Source organism: Punica granatum, chromosome 4 (genome assembly GCF_007655135.1).
Source record: "Punica granatum isolate Tunisia-2019 chromosome 4, ASM765513v2, whole genome shotgun sequence".
Lineage (NCBI taxonomy): Eukaryota > Viridiplantae > Streptophyta > Magnoliopsida > Myrtales > Lythraceae > Punica > Punica granatum.
The window spans coordinates 39,888,241-39,904,031 of record NC_045130.1 but is presented as its reverse complement, the minus strand read 5'-3'; the positions used below and the strand labels follow the sequence as shown (position 1 = coordinate 39,904,031).

The 15,791-nt window shown below is 43.4% G+C and overlaps 4 protein-coding genes and 1 long non-coding RNA gene across 7 annotated transcripts; 4 read left to right on the top strand and 1 right to left on the bottom strand.

Moving 5' to 3' along the window:
• Positions 1-134: 134 nt before the first annotated feature.
• Positions 135-3,587, top strand: LOC116206181 (glutamate dehydrogenase). Its single transcript, XM_031538980.1, has 9 exons — positions 135-421; positions 707-820; positions 1,638-1,859; positions 1,967-2,041; positions 2,128-2,244; positions 2,326-2,576; positions 2,685-2,760; positions 2,848-2,934; positions 3,137-3,587. Exons 1-9 carry the CDS (start codon positions 314-316, stop codon positions 3,320-3,322), a joined length of 1,236 nt encoding a protein of 411 aa, XP_031394840.1. The 5' UTR covers positions 135-313; the 3' UTR covers positions 3,323-3,587.
• A 554-nt stretch (positions 3,588-4,141) lies between these two features.
• LOC116204423 (light-harvesting complex-like protein 3 isotype 1, chloroplastic) lies at positions 4,142-5,115 on the top strand. Its single transcript, XM_031536493.1, has 3 exons — positions 4,142-4,324; positions 4,416-4,593; positions 4,689-5,115. The coding sequence occupies exons 1-3, from the start codon at positions 4,142-4,144 to the stop codon at positions 4,934-4,936; spliced, it is 609 nt and encodes a 202-aa protein (XP_031392353.1). The 3' UTR covers positions 4,937-5,115.
• A 1,290-nt stretch (positions 5,116-6,405) lies between these two features.
• Positions 6,406-10,138, top strand: LOC116204921. Of its 2 annotated transcripts, XM_031537293.1 has the most exons (9): positions 6,406-6,976; positions 7,477-7,616; positions 7,791-7,890; positions 7,977-8,075; positions 8,181-8,528; positions 8,686-8,778; positions 8,860-9,066; positions 9,298-9,571; positions 9,851-10,138. In XM_031537293.1, exons 1-8 carry the CDS (start codon positions 6,629-6,631, stop codon positions 9,559-9,561), a joined length of 1,599 nt encoding a protein of 532 aa, XP_031393153.1. In that variant the 5' UTR covers positions 6,406-6,628; the 3' UTR covers positions 9,562-9,571; positions 9,851-10,138. The 2 variants fall into 2 exon arrangements, with proteins under 2 accessions (XP_031393153.1, XP_031393152.1); XM_031537292.1 differs by having other exon boundaries at positions 9,298-9,880.
• On the bottom strand, positions 10,062-11,767 carry LOC116204922 (U6 snRNA phosphodiesterase). The gene is made up of 6 exons (XM_031537294.1): positions 11,549-11,767; positions 11,347-11,442; positions 10,791-11,040; positions 10,599-10,695; positions 10,438-10,503; positions 10,062-10,335 (listed from the first exon to the last, which is right to left on the bottom strand). The coding sequence occupies exons 1-6, from the start codon at positions 11,700-11,702 to the stop codon at positions 10,132-10,134; spliced, it is 867 nt and encodes a 288-aa protein (XP_031393154.1). The 5' UTR covers positions 11,703-11,767; the 3' UTR covers positions 10,062-10,131.
• Positions 11,768-12,908: 1,141 nt separating this feature from the next.
• LOC116205494 lies at positions 12,909-14,993 on the top strand. Of its 2 annotated transcripts, XR_004156518.1 has the most exons (4): positions 12,909-13,221; positions 13,702-13,989; positions 14,514-14,615; positions 14,702-14,993. It is a non-coding gene; the product is annotated as an uncharacterized LOC116205494 (long non-coding RNA). The 2 variants fall into 2 exon arrangements; XR_004156517.1 differs by having other exon boundaries at positions 12,909-13,989.
• The last annotated feature ends 798 nt before the right edge of the window (positions 14,994-15,791 follow it).

Here is a 15,791-nt window from a genome sequence, read left to right as displayed (position 1 = left end):
TTTACCAATTTGTGGCTTCTTTTTTTAAGTACTTATATACATACTAATAATGGGGAGGTCAGCCCATTGCCATTCATTTCATTTTTATATAAACCCCCCCAACATCTCCAGAGTCCAAACCCAAATCACCACCTCACTTGCAATAATCAGAAAAATCAAATCCCACTTCTCTCTCTCTTTCTTTTTGTTTATTTTTTTTTTTAAATTTTTCTGGGTGGGTCTGTTTCAGGTTCTGTCTTCCAAGCCTCAGCCTCCAGTCCCCAAACCCCATCGTCCTTTGTATCTCTTTCTTTCTTTTCTTACACCTCTCATCATGAATGCTCTCGCTGCCACCAACCGCAACTTCCGCCACGCTGCCCGCATTCTCGGTCTCGACTCCAAGCTCGAGAAGTCCCTCCTCATCCCCTTCCGAGAGATCAAGGTAAAACTTTGTACTACTACCACCCCCGTCCATCCCATGATCCCATCCCACCACCACACCCCCCCAACAAACAATCGCACAAATAAACAAAATTCCTTCTTTTGCTCCTTTTCTTCTTCTTCTTCTTCTTCTTCTTCTTCTTCTTTGATTACAGCAAAGCAAAGTAATCTCAATCCGGGATCTCACCATTAGCTGATAGGATTGCATTTGATTTGATTGGATTTCTTCTTGTCGCTGAATTGAGTTCTGTTTTCGTGTCTAAAATTTTTTAAAAAAATAAAAAAGGTGGAGTGCACGATCCCAAAGGACGATGGGAGTCTGGTCTCTTACATTGGCTTCAGGGTGCAGCACGACAATGCCCGTGGCCCCATGAAGGGAGGCATCAGATATCATCCCGAGGTCAGTCAGTTTGAATGAATGAATGAATGAATGGAATTACTCTTAATCCTTGTCAGAAGTTGGACAGCCTGCCTGCCTGCCTGCCTTTTCCTCTTCTCTCTCACTCTCTATTTCGCTTTTTGTTTGTTTCTGCTGCTCTGGTTCCCAATTTGTTTGTCTCGTTCGTTCGTTTCGATGCATCCTGCAACACGGGGTTTTGGACTTTTTTGCTTTTGGACAGATTAATGGATTAATTAATTATTATGACCCTGATAAAGTTCCAATTTTTGGTTCAATATTTTTATATCCCCACTGTTGAAAATTGAAAGCTTTTAGATCCCCTCTGTAGTCTCAGTCAATCAGTTTTTTGATGATTACGCATCACTCAAACTTCCTAAGGTGCCAACACTCTTAAATTGTATAGCCCTGTTTCATCCTTGTCAGCATCAGCGCTCAAGCTTGAATCATTTTCTCTCTCTCTCTCTCTCTCTCTTTTTTTTTTTTTATGGATAATAAGCTCGAGTGATTCTCATAAAACATTAAAGTTAGATAATAAGCACTGTTTTGTTAGGAACTGATTATCTATTTATTTATTTATTTATTTAAATCTTGAATCGTGCGATTCTAATAAGTCGTAGAGATGCATTAAGTTTTGTCTCCGGCTATCTATGTGCAAACACCCCTTATATGCTGCTGTTGTGTTTTATCCTGCTGCGGTGGGTATCTTATCCTCAGTCATTCTGCATTTCCCGGACTATAAGGAATCCTGGCAAACACGCTCTTTAAGGCCATCATTATTGAAATATAACACTTGCCTGTTCTCCTCTAATGTTGATAGGTTGAACCCGATGAAGTTAACGCTCTTGCCCAGTTGATGACATGGAAGACTGCAGTGGCGGACATTCCATACGGTGGAGCAAAGGGTGGGATTGGATGCAATCCCAGGGACTTGAGTCAGAGTGAGCTGGAGCGTCTGACTCGTGTCTTCACTCAGAAGATCCACGATCTCATTGGGACCCATACTGATGTTCCCGCCCCTGATATGGGCACTAATGCCCAGGTTCACTCATCTTTCCTTACATATATCCATTTCATCCCACTCGCTCATCATATTCGTGATTTCTTATAGCTTATTCTAATTCTGAAACCATACGATACTACATGCAGACTATGGCATGGATTCTGGATGAGTACTCAAAATTTCACGGTCACTCGCCTGCAGTTGTGACAGGGAAACCAATAGTAAGTGCCACGAACCCCAAAGATAATAATGAGGAGAGGACATGAGATGTAACCTTATATGACATATTCTCTTTTACAAAATTCAGGATCTTGGCGGTTCATTGGGCAGAGAGGCTGCAACGGGGCGTGGTGTTGTGTTCGCGACCGGAGCTTTACTTGCTGAACACGGGAAATCAATCAAAGGCATGACTTTTGCTATTCAAGTAAGTCTGAACTATAGAGTATATGCTCTATTGACACGCTTTTTTATTTTATTAGAGATTCTCTTATACATGGTCTTACAGGGATTCGGAAATGTGGGGGCATGGGCTGCGAAACTCATTCACGAGAGAGGTGGTAAGGTTATTGCAGTGAGTGACATTACTGGTGCAATTAGGAACATGAATGGCATCAATATCGAAGAGTTGCTCAAGCACAAAGAAAGCACAGGGAGTTTGAAAAACTTTGAGGGTGCTGATAAGATGGATCCAAACGAGGTGCTTGTACATGAATGTGATGTCCTCATCCCATGTGCCTTAGGCGGAGTTCTTAATAGGTGTGTGTATTTTCTCTTTACACTTAGAAATGATGCGAGAGCTTGATTTTGGTGCCTTTCAATTTAATAGCATCTGACTGATTCCGCTTAAATTCTTCCTGAATAAAGGGATAATGCAGCAGATGTTAAGGCTAAGTTCATAATTGAGGCTGCAAACCATCCTACTGATCCAGAAGCTGATGAGGTGAAGAGGCATTCCATCTTTTGTATCTGCATCGTATATTTACAAATTGTAATTGTAAATTAAAAGAGAAAATTTTTATGCATGCAGATACTATCCAAGAAAGGAGTTGTAATTCTCCCTGATATTTATGCAAATGCTGGGGGTGTCACTGTGAGCTACTTCGAGTGGGTCCAGGTGTGCATCAAACACATTCTCTCTCTATATCAGTGAGGTTCCCCTCGCAAATACAAGCAGCTTATAACTCAAATCTACATTATGTATAGTAGAGAGTTTGTGCAACCTGCACGAGATTCGATTCGTGGGGAGGCCCGGACTTTACATGGTTCATTGGTGTCGGGACTAAATTGTTTGCATGTCCTGATAATTTTTTTTGCAGAACATTCAAGGATTCATGTGGGATGAGGACAAGGTGAACAATGAGCTTCAGAGGTACATGACGCGAGCTTTCCACAATATCAAGGGCATGTGCCAGACCCACGATTGCAATCTCCGGATGGGAGCCTTCACTCTTGCGGTCAACCGTGTTGCTCGTGCCACCCTGTTGAGGGGTTGGGAAGCCTGACCCTGACGGATACATTTTTGCCTTTCCAAGCGTGTCGCTTGGAATCCTGTGTCTTTTCAACTTTTTGCTACAGTTTTTCATACTTGAAAATTTCAATACATTGTCCCCACAGCTAGAACACAGCCCCAATTCTTGCCTGCCACTGAAAGCCCGTTTGTGTTGTTCAATGCTCAGCGGCATTTGGTATCGGCAAGTCATTTGTATTGATTCGTGGATTCAAATGTAATTGAATTTATGAAATTGTTATATAATCTTTCCATGCATCTCTCCCATTACTTTTGGATCATTAATTGTCTCTCTGTTGTTCCCACGGTCCGAAAAACTTTTACTCGGTTTGTGATAATATTGCACACAAATGCGGCGAATCTAGAGAAATACCTTTCATTTTCAGTCTGGATCTGAGCAATTTTTGATTGAGGAGAGTTATGGAAATTGAGGCTGCCCATGAGCTGACAAAAAGTGCAAGAAGCATAAGATAAGCTTGTTTATTTGTACGTATATATGCAAGCATGGGCTTTTCTCCTACTTCTTATCATCTTCATGAAAAACAAAGTATGGGTTGAGCAGAAGAAAGCCAACATATATCTTTGGAAGGAAAAGAGAAAACACCATATCCTTGGAGCAGGAACAGTCATGGCTTCTGTTTCTATTTCTTCCCCCTTTCACATAACTTGCAGCATCAACAATAAAAAAAGCAAGCAACAACACTCACGAGAGAAAAACCGGCATTTGCCGAGGGCCGGCCCAGCGACTTCTGGACACGTTTTCACTCAGAACACAGAAGGCCAAAAGGGTCATATTCATGGGGCCGAAACTCCAATGGACAGATCGAAGCATGTCGAGGTTAAATTACCAGAGGACAGCAGGGATGAAGGTCCCACCACCCCGAAGTTCGAGGATGAGCGGTGGAAGAAGGGAACTTGGGACCTTAACATGTTCGTGGAGAATGGAAGGGTGGATTGGGATGGCATAATCGTTGCAGCTAAGAGACTCTGGGAGGCTGTTTGTTTTTCTCTGAATAAATTTCAGTTTCTTCCTGCTTGTGACAGTCCTTTACTTGATGGAGCAGCAACTGCTCATTCATTCAGCTTAATTATTAGTCTCTTGTACCATTTGGTCATGTCATGTCGTAGAAGCAAGGAGGAGAAGGTTTCTCGAGCTGTTCCCGGAAGCAGCAACAAACCAAGAACCAGTTCTCTTCCGAAGCTCGATAATCCCTTGGTGGGCATGGATCCGTAGGTCCCACCTCCCCGAAGCCGAGCTCATAAATGGTGAAAAGCTGCTGCTCCGGAACACTCGCCGCATGGGACTTCCAAAAATGCAAGAAGAAATTGATTGATCTCATTCTCACCGTTTGTCATTGCAGGTCGAGCAGCGATGATAGGCTTCTTCATGGCGTACTTGGTGGATGCATTAACAGGCCTCGATGTCGTGGGCCAAACAGGGAATTTCGTGTGCAAGGCAGGGCTGTTGGTGACGGTAATTGGGGTGGTGCTGTTCAGGAGAAGGCGGGATTTGGAAACTTTGAGTAAGCTGGCCGAGGAGGCGACATACTATGACAAGCAGTGGCAAGCATCCTGGGAATCGGATGGGACAGCAGAAAAAAAGCCGTAGCTAGCTGCTGATGATTGTGTTGGGTCCTGGAATCAAATTCCGTTGCATCTACAACGGAGTCGAGATTTTTCACAGTGATATTTGTTTTGTAGCATAAATCCAATCAAAAGCCAAACTTGTGCTCAAAATGTCGTTGCTATTTTGCACCGGGAATGGATAATACAGAGACCATCATACCATGCCATGCCATGATTAAATTACAAACGCTTGGGCCCCCGAGCAAATGTATATATACATAACACACACACACATATATATATTGACAAATGTCAATTTTGTTATATACGGTGGCTCGCTCTCCAATCCAATCCAATCCAATCCAAGTCACGAATAGTAATGGTCGAGCCCAGCAGAGCAGGCTTGGCTTAATGTGAATGGGTCAATTTAATAACAATTGCATTGTATTCTCCTTTGAGTTGAACGACCCACATTCCCAGTTCCCACTCCCGGCTGGACTCGGATGAAAAGAATTACAAACTGCAGTGCAGCAACAAAATAATCATCGTCAACCAACACATACATACATACATACATACATACATAGTACTTCGCTGCGATGCATCCGTACATTCAGTCAGATTCATTCTTCTCCTCCAAGACAATGTAATAATGGCAGGAAGAGGATGCACGGCCGATGACCAAATAGAGTTCTCGTCTCATCACGAACGAAATTATTATTATTCACAGAACTACCAACCTTCATTCGATTTCGTGCATCCTCATCCGCAGTGTTTACTTAAAAAATAAATAAAATTCGTTTTTGGGATAAGGCCCCATCATCTCACCTTATCAGATGGATGGGACTGCGTGCCGCGCACTTGGCCCCTACAGGCAAAGCCGACTAGTAGCAGTATTTATTTATTTATTTTTAACTTTTCCCGCATTTAATTTAACTAGAAATTTAAATAATATGATGGATAGATAGATGTTATTGCAATCGGAGGCTTTTCTTTTTCTTTTTCTTTTTCTTTTTCTTCCTAATTTTTGGCTTATTTGGTTAGTCAAATAAATTTTAATTTTAGTACACTTAACTTCACTTATCTTTAATTCAACAACACAATCATTATTTTCTTTCAACTAATCATTAATGTCACTCAACTATTCATTAATTTTTCTAAAATTTTACAACTCAATCATTATTCTCTCATAACTATTCATTATTTTTAACATTTTTCTCATGATTCAACAACATAATCATTACAAACCTCAAAATTAACCAATTAAAATCAAAATTCAACTCCAAAATCAAACACAACAAATTAACTAGTTTAGTTGGCTGAGGAAAAAAAAAAGAAAACGATAATAATGATAAAACTTAAACTCGCTAAAATAGGTGAGAAGAAAAGAAAAGAAAAATATATAATTTAATTTGAGATCTGCGTATATATATGTATATATATATATATTTTAAATATATATATAAGATTGTGTAATGACGATTTATTATAAGCTGGGAGGAAGGTTTGACGAAATCTGCCCCCATGAAAGCATCATGACATGAGTAGCTTGAATTACATGGGGTTAAGTATTTAGGACGTCTGTCTGTCTCTCTCTCTTCCCCCCCCCACGCCCACCTCATAAGCAAAGCAAAGGCTACATTCAATACAATACAAGTTCGTTGGGGCAGGCAATTGCATTTTGCATGCAGCAGCAGATGCCCAATCCCCTCTCCTCTGCTCCTTTCCCGCCGTAATGCAACCTCCTCCCCCCTCCTCCCCTCCATTCCTCTCCGACAGCTCCGACGCCCAGCGCCGCCTCCGTGAGGCCGAGGAGCGCCTCCGTGATGCCATTGAGGAGCTCCAACGCCGCCAGCGCAGGGCCGCCGAGTGTACCGGCGCCGCCTCCTCCTGCCCTGATAGTCATCCCCCTCATTACCCTCCCTGCCACCACTCCCCTGACGAGTCCTGCGCCGCCAACGCCATCGGTAACCTCTGCCAGAGCTTCCTCCTCTCCTATGGCGTTAGGGTTGGGATCGGCATCCTTCTTCGCGCCTTCAAGCTTGCCAAGGGTCAATCTTATTCTTCTCTCCTCGATCTCAAGGTTTGCCTTCAATTCCCTCCCTCCCTTCTCCCAGTTGATTAATTGCAGTTGCCGTCTCATGGCCTTTTTTTTTTTGGCTCCCGAAGTACCTGCATTTCCGGCTGGATTGCTTCCAGCTTCTTCTCGGTTAACTGATTAGGGTTTACTTTGACTGGAAATACCTGGCTCTGACCGAAGTGATGGCTAGATTTGATATGACCTGATCAACTCGGATAAGCTGTGGCAAAAATTGATGCCATTCTTCTAGTAAATTGCACTAAGCTTTCGCAGTGGTTTGATATTTGAGAAATTTTGCAACTTGATGGGGATTTTTGGCATTATTTGAAGGGTGTGACTCTGTGGGCAGTCCAACCTGTTTCCTGTTATAGGCTATCATGATTTTCTTGAGAAGTAGCTGTCTGCCGATGGTGAAATGCCTTAACTAATCCCTGTCCCTTTATCATGTCTCTACTGCCTACTAGATCTGATGTGAAGGTAATACATTTTACCTTTTTTTGCAGCAATTAGTATCAGAGAAGGACCTAATTGTAAGGGAGGAAGCGTGCCGCATAGGTTTGCTATTTGGTGGATTTACTGGATCTTATCATGCTCTTAGATGTTTGTTTAGAAAATTGAGAAGGAAGGAGACGCCCTTGAATGTGTGAGTATGCTATGGAACTAAATCTCGTCTTTTGAGTTGCGCGTGAATTTCTCTCCTTTTCTTTTCCGTTTCAATTTATTTTATATATGAAATCATGACACGTATGGAAATTCATGAGTTATGATAGAGATCCTGTTCCTTATCATGACATTGTTTAAGGGGATGATGGAGCAGATTTTTATCAGGTTCCATCGCGGGTTTATCTATCTTAGCACTAGATGATTCGAACCGGAGGCGGACTCTTGCTCTCTATCTTCTGGCTAGGGTCGCACAAGTATGTAAGATTTCCTTTACGTAATGCTAAAGAGTATGTCCGCTTCCAAATCTTAGTCAAGCCTGACTGTTTGTTTCTAACTTCAGTGTGCTTATAATTCTGCCAAGTCTAAGAACAAGTTTCACCTCTGGGGAAGCCATTGGAGACACGGAGACTCTCTGCTTTTCTCTTTAGCATGTGCACAGGTGCAGTCTTCCTGCCATGTATAGGCTGTACCTCCCAAAGGGCATGAAGCGATGTCTATGTTACACGGTTGTCTGTGTCCTAATGGCTGGTAAAACTATTTTCAGGTGATGTACTCCTTTGTAATGCGCCCAGAGAGCTTGCCGAAGTCATATCAAGACTTTATCCAGAAAACTGGGCCAGTTGCACAGCCTGTTTATAAGGCTGTGAGGGATAATTGTAGAGGTTTACCGCTGGACATTGCTACGTTGTCTTCCTACTTATCTAAAGTAGGGAAATCCGACCTAGTAAAATTGGAAGAGTTCCCCCCCATAGTTCCATGCTCGATGATCCATCCCCACACGAAGTCATGTTTAATTCATAATGCAAATGCAACATCAGCTACATTTAGGAAAACATTTCCTCTCTACTTCTCACTGACATTCGTACCATTCGTCGTTCTTCACCTGCAAAAGGTACAGTCTTCCCTCGATTGCGGTTTCTTTTCCATTTTTTTCTCTCTCAAATGTTGTCATGGTTCTGCTAATACATGTCTCCACCCGTTGTCATACATCTCTTTTGAAATGGTTATCTATATGTTCTGCTTACCTTTGTTTCCATTTCAAATTTTAGTTCACGGATGCTCCTGCTCGTACCCTTTGGTTGGCTGTTAAAGGTGCTGTTCGCTCAACATCATTTTTGTCTGCATTTGTTGGAATTTTTCAGGTAGGTCTTCGCCAACTTCATTTGTGCTTATCTTTGTTCAGTTTGTTCAAATATTGCCATAATAGATGATGAATCATGCAGGCGGTCATATGTCTACATAGAAAGGTTGCATCCAAGGACCACAAGCTTGTGTATTGGTTGTCAGGTGGAATTGCTGCTCTATCTGTTCTACTAGAGAAAAAATCTAGAAGGAGCGAACTTGCTCTGTACGTTCTTCCCCGGGCTGGAGATTCTTTGTGGTATATATTAATAAACCGCCATCTGCTTCCAGATATCAAGAATGCTGAGGTATCCCACTTCTTTTCACGTGTGCAGTTTCTGCCAGCTGCATGACTGCCTTTTTATCAACTGAACAGTAGTTTTGCCTGTACTTTCTCTATATCAGATACTGAGAAAATTCCAGATAGAGTTTAATGAAGTGCCATCACCTGAGTTTTTACGTCGATAAACAGATTGTTAATGTTCATGCAGTTGCTTTACTGCTTTAGTTGACGCTTGCATGTTTGGCAATTGTTACAGGTAGCTTTATTCTGTGCTTGCATGGGTGGGGTAATGTACTACTTAGAGCACGAGCCTGATACCATGGCCCCATTCCTCAGGGGCCTGATTCGCCGTTTCTTTGCCAGCAGGATTAGTAATCCTGGACCTCCATCGAGTCGAAATGCCTCCTACAATTATCTACAAACGTTTGATGCGATACAGAAACCAGAAGTGATAGGGAACCGAGATGGTGAAGTTTCAACCTCAGAGAAATACAATCTTGAATCAATACCGGGCCTCTAACACATATCAGGTTGCTTGGAAGCTATTCGTATGTTGCATAAGCTCAGAGAACATTCAAAATAAGTTGATGCCTTTACAGCTGATGTTGGTATCCGAATTTTTCCCAATTGCAGAAAACCAGCCAAAAAGATTGGTTGCAAATTATCACGGCCCACTTTTTAAGGGCTGATTTGCAATGCTTATTTTGCTCACAGAGTTGCGTTTAATGTAATAAAAAAAGAGTAAGCATTGTTATCCTGGAAGACTCTGTTCACAAGAATGGGAATAATCTTCTTGTTACCGTGTTCAGGCTAATGAAACAGAACCGCATTCAAGCTAAGGCTACTTTGGCAAAAGTTGCTTGTCCTGTATTCGAGTCGACTCTCGGAAGTTTTGTAGCTCCACCAAGAAGCTACAGCTTGCTGCCGGAACTATGGAAATTGAGAATAATGGAGTCAGAGTCGGTTTATGCTCCGTGTTCATTTCGAGTTGATTTGGTTCCAGAGTAAAGGGAACTAGCATTTTAAAGAAAAGAAAATGGATATATAAACACAAGTTCGCCACAGAAGGAGGGTGTAGTACAATTTGCTGTTATTTATCAGGAAGCTTGCATATTTTGTATGATTTCTTCCCAATCTTACACTCAATCCCACTGAATTTAGAGGTAAGGAAGCATTTCTCTGGTAACCCCCGGACGCTCATGCTCCCGTTTATCTCCTCATTGACAACCACTTTCTTCAGGGATTCACTGATATCTCCCGATGCCCAAACTAACGATATATGAGGGCGAGGATCCTGTTGCATGTTACAAATATGGCGGTCACTTGCATCACTGGAAGGAAGCAGTGATTTCTCTGATTTGGTGAAGACATGTGTGAGTAATAAGAGTTTACTCACCTTGTAAAACTCGGGAAGGTCGTGAAGCCTATAAACCTCATTAACAAGCTTTATCTGCTTCATTATCTGAAACGTGGAAGTAGAGTAATAACACCGGTGAAAATTCATCCTTTTTTTCCGAACCAGAGAGACAGAGATGGAAAGAGAATGGATAATGGTACCTCTGACAACCCCCTTTTCGTGACTTCCAGCGAAAGAAAGGTCCGTGTGCTATCATCGTTCACAAAGACTTCCCATTTGCTAAAATCGATCCAAAACCTGTTTCAACAAGGAAAAGGAAATGTAATCGATACGCATATGAAAACTGATAGTAATCCCGAATAGAGGTATGGGGACAAGCGGAAAGCCCAGACCGCTTGTGAGACTGAAGTTTCTGACGGAGCATGGTGACCACAGAATCAATCTGGTGGACCCGGATTGGCACGGTCCTACCCAAACTGATGTGAAATTCCTGGCCTAAAGCTACTTGTTGGAGCTTCCATTCATCCTTGCACAGTGCGCCCAGTGGGACATCGGCATCGACTACGAAGAGATCCGGCACGAGAGACGCTACTCTCTTCAAAAGGAGCGCAATCTGGGGCCTCTGGGGCGCAATTATGTTGGCTACACCATCAACTCAGAAGAAGGATCCATACTCAGTCCAGAATGCATTGCACATAGCAGAAGGAAACGACAAGGCAATGCTTGCACATACAAATGAACACTCATTAGGAGGACCGCATCGACCATGAAAGGCTGTGACAAGATTTTGATTTTTCACAGTGCAATGATGATCCATTATTGTCACACATCACATGGCCATGCAACAGGATCAGTCTGTGTCGGGAAGTAATGAGCTCTTATCAACCCCACTTTTTCAAATGGCATATCAGATCAGCGTCTATATGAATGACGAAGAAGGGAATTTACCGGGGATGTAGACGTGCAGAGCGTAGTTGCCTTCGACGTGAGGGAAGCTCCGGACGCGACTGGGCTGCCCAGTGGTCGTCGACTGATCGAACATCCCTTCACAAGCAAAACATCAAACTCGTGACATTCGAGCGGAAGAATACCGGAACCCATTTGGATACATACGGACGAGAGGGAAGGGCGAACTGAGGAGCAGTCTTACCAGCGAGGGAATTGGGAGGGGAAATGAGGGAAAGAGGCGGCGGAGGCAAAGGGTCCACCTTCTCGGCCTCCTTAGCTGGAGGAGACTCGGGAGAGGGAGAGTCGTCGGTGTCGGAATCCGAGGAGCAGCCGTACGAGGCCCTCAGCGCCTCCATTTTCTTCGTCGCTCCGGTCACCACTGGGTTTCCGCGTCAGATCGACGTTTTCTTCAGGCGAGCCGGGGGAGGGGGGGGCGGGGGGGGGGGGGGGGGGGGGGGAATGTTTGGGGCTGGACCAATGGGCTTGTCGACTAGATGGCCTGCTAGAAGGCCCAACGGGTCAACTTCTGGGGCTCCATAAAGATCGTCCGTCTGTGTCCGATTTGAACGGAATATGAGATGAGCGTGCTAAAAAAGTCCATGCGGGCCCGCAAAATCTGGGTCACCATGCAAAAGATCCATCTATTTCAGTCGAGATCGTGGAAAGTCGTTATTTTTCTTCGATCGAAAAATAAATAAATAAAATTTAATTTAGAAAAGAACGAGTACTTAGTTGGTTGCAATGCTGGATCGGACCGTAGGCGATCTAACTCTAAGTCGACTTCCTGAGGATGGGCGATGGGTGATGTCAAAATCAAATAATCAAGGGCCTGGGGTTCCTGTGTCATCCCTTCCCTTTGGGAAGTAAAATGGGCCTTGGAAGCCCAATTAACTCCACGACGCAGCCACTACGCCACTCTAGTAACTAAGAAACCATTTGCCATAAATACCTCAACCCAATTCCGAGATAATTTTACTGCCTGCTGGAATGTCTCTGACACACAGGATTTGAGAAAATATCTCGGTTTCCCAATAAGTCCCTAAAAAAAGAGGAGAGCACGGGTTCGAATATTAGGAGACGCACTTTGTTAGGAGGAGAGACTAATCTTTAATTTTCAATTCCCTATAATTGCGAGAGCAACATCCCTTATAATTTATTAAATGTAGAAAATTCATGTTATGAGAACTTTACCCCTTGATATGCCGATCCGGCTCGACTGAATTAGTCGGGGCCTAATTGAACTTTTTGGATATTAAGATTCACGCTAAAATAATAATAATAATAATAATAACTCTATCAAAGAAGGAGGAGAAAGATTTCTCCTTTCTTATCAATCAAGTTGAAGCAAGGTTGGCGGGATGGAAGGCTCGACTTCTGTCCATTGCAGGACGAGCTGTCTTAATAAGTTCGGTTATGATGACAATCACATCGTATGTGATGCAGTGCACGCAACTCCCAAAAGAAGTTAATTGGAAGTTTTGATAAGATAAACTGAGACTTTTTATGGGGCTATACTTTGGATAAAAACTTGTTAGCTGGTCGACGATCACACGACCGAAGGATCGGGGGGTGGGCTTGGGATTAGAGTATGGAGGAAAGGAATAAGGCCCTCCTGGGTGGACTTGTGGAGCAAGCTACAAAAGAATGACGTCCCCCCAGGGCCCGACTATTTCGACACAGGGTCACTGGCGAGGGCTTGGAAGGGTTCAAATACCTAGAAAAGCTCTAAGAGCAGGAATGGAGCGCTTGGGAAATACGAGGAGCTGAGTTGAGAATTGGAGATTGAACTAAAGGTAAAAGTTTTGGGATTATTGGTGGGTCGGTCATGCTCCCATCAGATCTCAACGATACAAAGGGCCTTTACCAGCAGGTGAGGTATGTGTAATCGTTATTTCGCCCTCCAGAAATTGGGATTTCTCCCAACTCCCAATGATTCTGCCTAAGGAACTCCTCGATAGGGCCGGCAATATTTGATACGACGCGATTACACGACACGGACACGACACGGAGTTAAACGGGTTTGGGTTTTGTATTTTTGATATTCGGGTTAAACGGGTCCAACTCGTTTAGACACGATTAATAAACGTGTCTTAGCGGGTCGAACCCGTGTAACCCGATTATACACGATTAAACCTGTTTATTTAACCGTGTTTAATCGTATTACTATAATCGTGTAACCCATTAACCCGTTTATCTAACTGAATTTACGAAAATATCCTTAGGTTAACCCTAATTTCGAAATTTCCAAAAGCAGTAGCCGCAGTACCCGATTTCAACTTTCAGTCTTTCGCACGCCCCCCTTCATCCTTCATCTTCACAATCACAAGTCGAAGTCGATTTCCCTCCTTCTTGCAGATCCAGCCTCCACCTGAGTCAAGAACTACTTCGATCGTCTTCACAGTCCAGTCAAAGATCTCTCGTCTTCGTTGCCTTTTGGCCGGAGGAGAACCTCACTGGAAGTATCCTTCCCCTTCCGTCGCCGGAGCTTCGATTGGATCTCGATCGGACACAGTTTCCGCTCTGATCCTCTCCGTCACGTTCCTCATCATCAACATACTCCTCAACAGCTTCGCCTCAGACACACCGATGGTGTGATTCAGTTTCCTCCGCCGCCGATCCATCCTTTTTCAACCGCCCCAACGCGTGAGTACGCACATCCATTGGATTTTCTCTCTCCTTCTCTCTCTCTCTCTCTGTCTATTGTGGTGAAGGGTTTCATCCCTTAGATTCTTTCCTTCTTGATTGGACAATCTCCGATTCTTCTCATTTAGAGATAGCTTGGACCAGGGAAATGAAGGGACCGATTAAAGGTTTTCACGATCAGATGCTAAAAATTTCCCACCTCGTGGTTTTCCTTTCTGATAATTAGGGAAGCGTTTAAGGGTTCCTGAAGGTCTGCGAGGATCTGTCGTATTTCTTTGTGTGAGCATCTTTGTATGTATATGATTCTCTGGGAGGCTCTGGCGGATTCCGATTTCGTGAGGCCTGGCGGCTTTGGCGGTGTACATGTTTTGTCAATCACTGCCGCTACGATCGCTCGACTACGTTTCTGTTAATTCTATCTGGGTCTTTGACGTTGTCTTCATGATTCTGTTTCTTTCAATGGAATTGCAAGATCTGTACTTTTTCTTGCTGGACTGTTCTTCCTAAATATCTTTAATCTGCAGGTGCTGGAATAATTTCATTTGAGCTATTGAGAGATAAGGATTGAACTCCGAGGCTATAGACTTGGCAGATCTTGAGCCATGACTATGGTGGAGGACAGAGAGGTGCTTACCATCTTCGAATATATAACCTTGAGATTACATTATTTCCAGAATTTAACATTCTTGTTTATCTGTTGTTCTTTTAGCAGACCAGGGTCAGATCAGCGGGCTCACTGTCTACTGATTATGCTACCATAGTTCCCATCAAGAAATGGAGGTTCCCAATTGTTCGACCTCCATCACCTCCACCGGATGAGTCATGTCCAACACTGGAGTTTGATGAAAAACGAAAGGAGAACACCTCTGCATCTCAGGGATCTGCTGTCTTAAACTCCTTAATGATTAAGTTGCCAGTGGAATTGTCAATGAACATGTCGTGTTTGCATAATTCCGGAACTAATTGTATTGGTAAGATCTTAATTGTATTGTTTGAAATTTTGTTGAGCTGCAGTGCAACTGTGCAATGCATGGAGGAAATAAACGGATAAACGGGTCGTATAACGTGTCCGGGTAACCGGATTGAACGGGTAAATGGGTCGTGTAAACGTGTCCGGGTAAATGGATTTATCGGATAAACGGGTCGTGTAAACGTATACGGGTAATCGGTTTATCGGATAAATGGGTCGTGTAAACGTGTCCGGGTACCGGTTATAATCGTGTCGTGTATTCGTGTACCTATTATGACACGTTTCGATAAACGGGTTTAAACGTGTCGTGTACGGGTTGACACGAATATAACCGTGTCGTGTACGGGTTTCCAAAACCTGACCCGTTTAATAATCGTGTCGTGTACGGGTTATGACTTTGATAACACGAACCCGTTTAGACACGACACGTATAAACACGACACGATACGAATTACTGGCCCTACTCGTCGAGACCATTTGTGGCCTTCCCATCCATCAGTCTCGACCTTGAGTCTCTTCTTGATTCTGTAGGCTGGGGTTTCTCGAAGGATGGTAAATATGATGTGACTTCAGCTTATTCTGCATTGATTGGGGGAGTGGAACAAACTGCTAATTCGGATTGGACTTGGCATTTGGAAAACCAAAACGATTCCTTGGGTCCATATATTCATCTGGTTATGTTGTCGAAATAGGGCTCGCCTCGGCTGCTCTACTTCATGGTCAGGGAATGCAAGTTCAACCTATGTGTACGATATGCGAGGGTTCATCCGAGAACGTGGAACATATCCTTTCGTGATTGCCCAAATGCCAAGTCCTTCTGGAGCAGCCTCGC

Excerpts from the sequence above, each read along its gene's own strand:
- LOC116204922 (XM_031537294.1), bottom strand. The coding sequence starts at position 11,702 with ATGGAGGCGCTGAGGGCCTCGTACGGCTGCTCCTCGGATTCCGACACC. Across the intron at positions 11,041-11,346 it reads TCTGCACGTCTACATCCCCG|CCAACATAATTGCGCCCCAG; the intron begins GTAAATTCCCTT and ends TTGATGGTGTAG. Across the intron at positions 10,336-10,437 it reads ACCTTCCCGAGTTTTACAAG|GATCCTCGCCCTCATATATC; the intron begins GTGAGTAAACTC and ends AACATGCAACAG.
- LOC116204423 (XM_031536493.1), top strand. The coding sequence starts at position 4,142 with ATGGACAGATCGAAGCATGTCGAGGTTAAATTACCAGAGGACAGCAGG. Across the intron at positions 4,325-4,415 it reads CTAAGAGACTCTGGGAGGCT|TTATTAGTCTCTTGTACCAT; the intron begins GTTTGTTTTTCT and ends CATTCAGCTTAA. Across the intron at positions 4,594-4,688 it reads CGAAGCCGAGCTCATAAATG|GTCGAGCAGCGATGATAGGC; the intron begins GTGAAAAGCTGC and ends TTGTCATTGCAG.
- LOC116206181 (XM_031538980.1), top strand. The coding sequence starts at position 314 with ATGAATGCTCTCGCTGCCACCAACCGCAACTTCCGCCACGCTGCCCGC. Across the intron at positions 1,860-1,966 it reads ATATGGGCACTAATGCCCAG|ACTATGGCATGGATTCTGGA; the intron begins GTTCACTCATCT and ends TACTACATGCAG. Across the intron at positions 2,245-2,325 it reads GCATGACTTTTGCTATTCAA|GGATTCGGAAATGTGGGGGC; the intron begins GTAAGTCTGAAC and ends ATGGTCTTACAG.
- LOC116204921 (XM_031537293.1), top strand. The coding sequence starts at position 6,629 with ATGCAACCTCCTCCCCCCTCCTCCCCTCCATTCCTCTCCGACAGCTCC. Across the intron at positions 7,617-7,790 it reads AAGGAGACGCCCTTGAATGT|ATTTTTATCAGGTTCCATCG; the intron begins GTGAGTATGCTA and ends ATGATGGAGCAG. Across the intron at positions 8,779-8,859 it reads CATTTGTTGGAATTTTTCAG|GCGGTCATATGTCTACATAG; the intron begins GTAGGTCTTCGC and ends TGAATCATGCAG.